Raw genomic sequence first — 3729 nt, 5'->3', positions numbered from 1 at the left:
GAATACAAAATTGAATAAAAGAAATAAATTAAATATTAGAACTCAAAAAATCACGTAAAAAAAATTAAAATTTCATATACCTTTGACATTCACGACTAAAGGGTCATTATAATCTTTTTCTGGTAGGTACAGTTGCTTGAAACTTATTTCGTCCAAATCTTCTGCAAATTTTTCATTGTTGTTGACATTTTGTGGTTATCGTAGTTTTGCTAAAGGGTCTCTCCTAAATTATTACATTTTTGCTCAACGAAAAAATCTGCTAAAAAAACTAACAAATAACATCAAAATTAAGAAAGAAAAAATCCATATTTTGAGTTTGGAGGATACCCTATCATATCATATGATAGGGTTCATATAGTGTGGTTAAAGAAAGTGTTTTCAGGTGCTGCACAAAAGTAGGAGTTAAAAGACAACGTGAATGATGGGAAGTTATATTGGAATTTGTCCGTGATTAGTGATTACTTTAACTTTCCGCCAAAAACTACTTCAGGTTAAGCGCACATTAAAATTTTAAATCTTAAAAATTCACTTTGGTTATTGTTATTTAGATCGTCTTTTAACTTTTTTTAATCTTAAGAATATTTCTTTTCATTCTACTGTTTATTATCTATTAAATATACTTTAAATTATTTTATTTTTAATACAATAGTTATTTATTTATTTATTTTTTAATTGTTAAAAATGATTAAAAATTTAAATTTAAATTTAAATTTTGAGTCTGTAATATTTTTATCTTTAATTTTTATTATAATAACAATAAATAACCAACAAACTACTTTAATAAATATATGACTCTCACAATCTCTCATTTCATGCCGTTGATAGTTAACGATTCAAACAATGCACTATTATTTAATTATTTACCTATTATACACCAAACAATATAATAAGAGTTATATATTAAGTAAGTTTTGCAAATATTTTTACCTAAAAAATTTAATGTTTAATAAATTTTAATTACTAAATTAGTTACTAAAATTTAATTATATTAGACAAATTAATTATCACATAAAATTGTTATACGAAATTTTACAAATCAATTTCTTTGATACTATACATTAATAAACTTATTTAAAAAATTAATTTATTCAAAACAGGATAGTCATGCCACGTTAATGTAAGCAGGAAGTACAGCTACAAAAAATATTATTTGTGACAAAGGGTTAAATTTTAGCCACTGTAATAATGTTTCGTGATGAATAGAAGACACGCTCATTTATTTTTATCATGATTTAATGTTCGTAGTTAAAATTTGGTGGCTAAACCCCGTTTTTGTGGTAATTGGTAAAAATGGTGGATAGAAACTGCCATATTAAATGAAAACGATGCCAATATATCCTGGTAAAATATGGCGAACCACCATTATAAATAGATATGATGCCACTATATCCTAATAAAAACGGCGGTTATTTAAGTAATTTAAAAACGGTCATTTTACGTGGAAATAATGGCAACCGGAAAAAAATCACCGTATTATTCATAAGTAATTGCGGCGTTTTTTAAAAAATCGCCATAATAATTAAAATGGCGCCCAAAATATTGACTTTTTTTGGAGGCGCTGTTTTTGTTAATAATATCAGTTGGAATCGCCGTAATTTTCAAAAAAAAAAACTGCCATTTTAACTTTTTTTTTAATAGTAATTTTACTTGAAGTATTTTTAGGATATATATATATAATTCAATTATTTTAGTTGAATTATAGTTAAATTAATTGTACTATTTAACCTATAAATGAATAACTAGAACAGGTGAATGACCAACTCCGTTTTCCAATGTTGATAAAATGTAAAGAAGAAGACAAGTACACAAAATTTCATGTTAAAGTACATTATTATGTACGTATCTGTACTAAATCTAGTCACATTCGAATATCTCTCGATTCTGAGTATTCATATATCAAGTATCTCAAAACCACCATACCAAAACAAAAACCATGTCTATCGTTTCAAGCTGATTTAGACGAATTTTGTCTCTTACCTGTGTCTCCATATGTTAAAGTATAATAAGTTAATAACATAAAAAATGGTACCATATGCACATATCTCAACAGAAAAACTAACACGGCAGAACATGAAAGCTGCTGTCTTGTTTAAAAATTGTATAATTAATCTTATTGAAGAAACAAGACCAGATGCATATATATATATATATATATAAATTCCTATAGTAACCGGAATTAATGAATGAAATGTGTTTTATATTATTGTTCCAATACAATTTGACGCCCTATAGTAACCAGAATTAATGAATGAAATATGTGTTTTATATTATTGTCCCAGTACATTGTTCCAGTACAATTTGACGTCCTATAGTAACCGGAATTAATGAATGAAATATGTGTTTTATATTATTGTTTCAGTACAATTTGACGCTTTTAAATTTTGCAATCATATACGGCAGTCCCAATTCAAAGCATTAATTAGTAATGTAATAACTTAGCTACCAAGTACTATGGCTATAAAAGCATAAATTCTGTTGCACATTATATTCATCATGATTTTGAACTTGAATAAACATACAAATCCATAAGAAGAAAAAAATGGATCATGATAAGAAGGACAAATCAAGGTCATTATTCTCAACAGGAAATAGTGCTCAAGAGATGGGTTTCACTTATGTTCCACAACGTTACGTGATTCCAACTTTGCAAAGGCCCAGTTTGGCACCAAAATATGCTAACGTTGCTGTTATTGACATAGCTGCGCTCAGGAATAATAGCTTGTCAACAGGAAATAGGTTTCGTGTAATTCAAGAAATTAGCGATGCCTGTCGTAGTTTGGGCTTCTTTCAAGTAAGTTAGTTAATTTCGTAAATGTTGAATTAATCTAGATTTTGTCCCATCGGTTTCATTCAAATTTCGAACTCAAAATATAACTTTTAAAAATTTCATGTATATACTAAATATTAATTATTAAATCAGTTATTATATATTTATGTATAATTTAATTTATTTTTAATATATTTATATTTTAATATGTATNNNCTCAATTTAGTATTTGAAATTTTAATTATTTTTATTTAGTCAATTTCAAAATTTTATAAACATGACTTATATTAGTTTTTGAGATAATTTTCGGCATATAAATATTAATAGAGTACTAACATTAAACAGTCAAATGATATGCTAAAATTTGTAAGACCAAGTCATTTTGAATCTGACGCTCAAATAATTTAAAAAGAAGGTCGGATTATTTACTTTGAGAAGAAAAGTTTTAATAAATATTACTTGAAATGTTTTTGTGCTGTTTGAGTGTTAAACAAATACGATGTGACTTTACAGAGTCCAACAAGACATTTGGTTATTCACATTAACATTTCGTTAATATCTAAAATTATCTTAGAAACTAATATAAATCGCATCGCAAAATTTAAAAATTAAATAGAAACAACTAAAATTTTAAAGATTAGATTAAATTTTACATACAAAGACTAAATTAAATATTATTTTTATATATTTTTAAAGATTAGATTAAATATTATTTAAATACATCAAACTGAGTTAATATATTTAACCAATAGTATTGATGCCGGTCAATTTTGTTTTTTTGAAAAAGATATCCAACGTCTTCATGATTCGGTTTTGGTTTTTCATGAATCTAATTAGAAGTTAACTGTTTTCAGCCAATTTTTTTAATTCTAAATTTAAATTTATATTTTAAATATTAACACTAAATTTTATATTTTTTAAAAATAAATATTAAAATTATAATTTTATAATAACAAATTTAA

The 3729-nt window shown here is 25.1% G+C and overlaps 1 protein-coding gene across 1 annotated transcript in view; it reads left to right on the top strand.

Moving 5' to 3' along the window:
* Window positions 2496-3729, top strand: part of LOC107627293 (protein DOWNY MILDEW RESISTANCE 6-like) — a 4125-nt gene continuing 2891 nt past the window's right edge. The window contains exon 1 of the mRNA XM_021115867.1: window positions 2496-2791. Coding sequence (XP_020971526.1) covers window positions 2540-2791 — 252 coding nt within the window. The 5' untranslated portion in view covers window positions 2496-2539. The remainder of the gene's footprint in view (window positions 2792-3729) is intronic.

The sequence above is a fragment of the Arachis ipaensis genome, chromosome B02 (assembly GCF_000816755.2).
Source record: "Arachis ipaensis cultivar K30076 chromosome B02, Araip1.1, whole genome shotgun sequence".
Lineage (NCBI taxonomy): Eukaryota > Viridiplantae > Streptophyta > Magnoliopsida > Fabales > Fabaceae > Arachis > Arachis ipaensis.
Note: the sequence above shows the minus strand (reverse complement) of the source record. Positions and strands in the feature narration are given on the sequence as shown.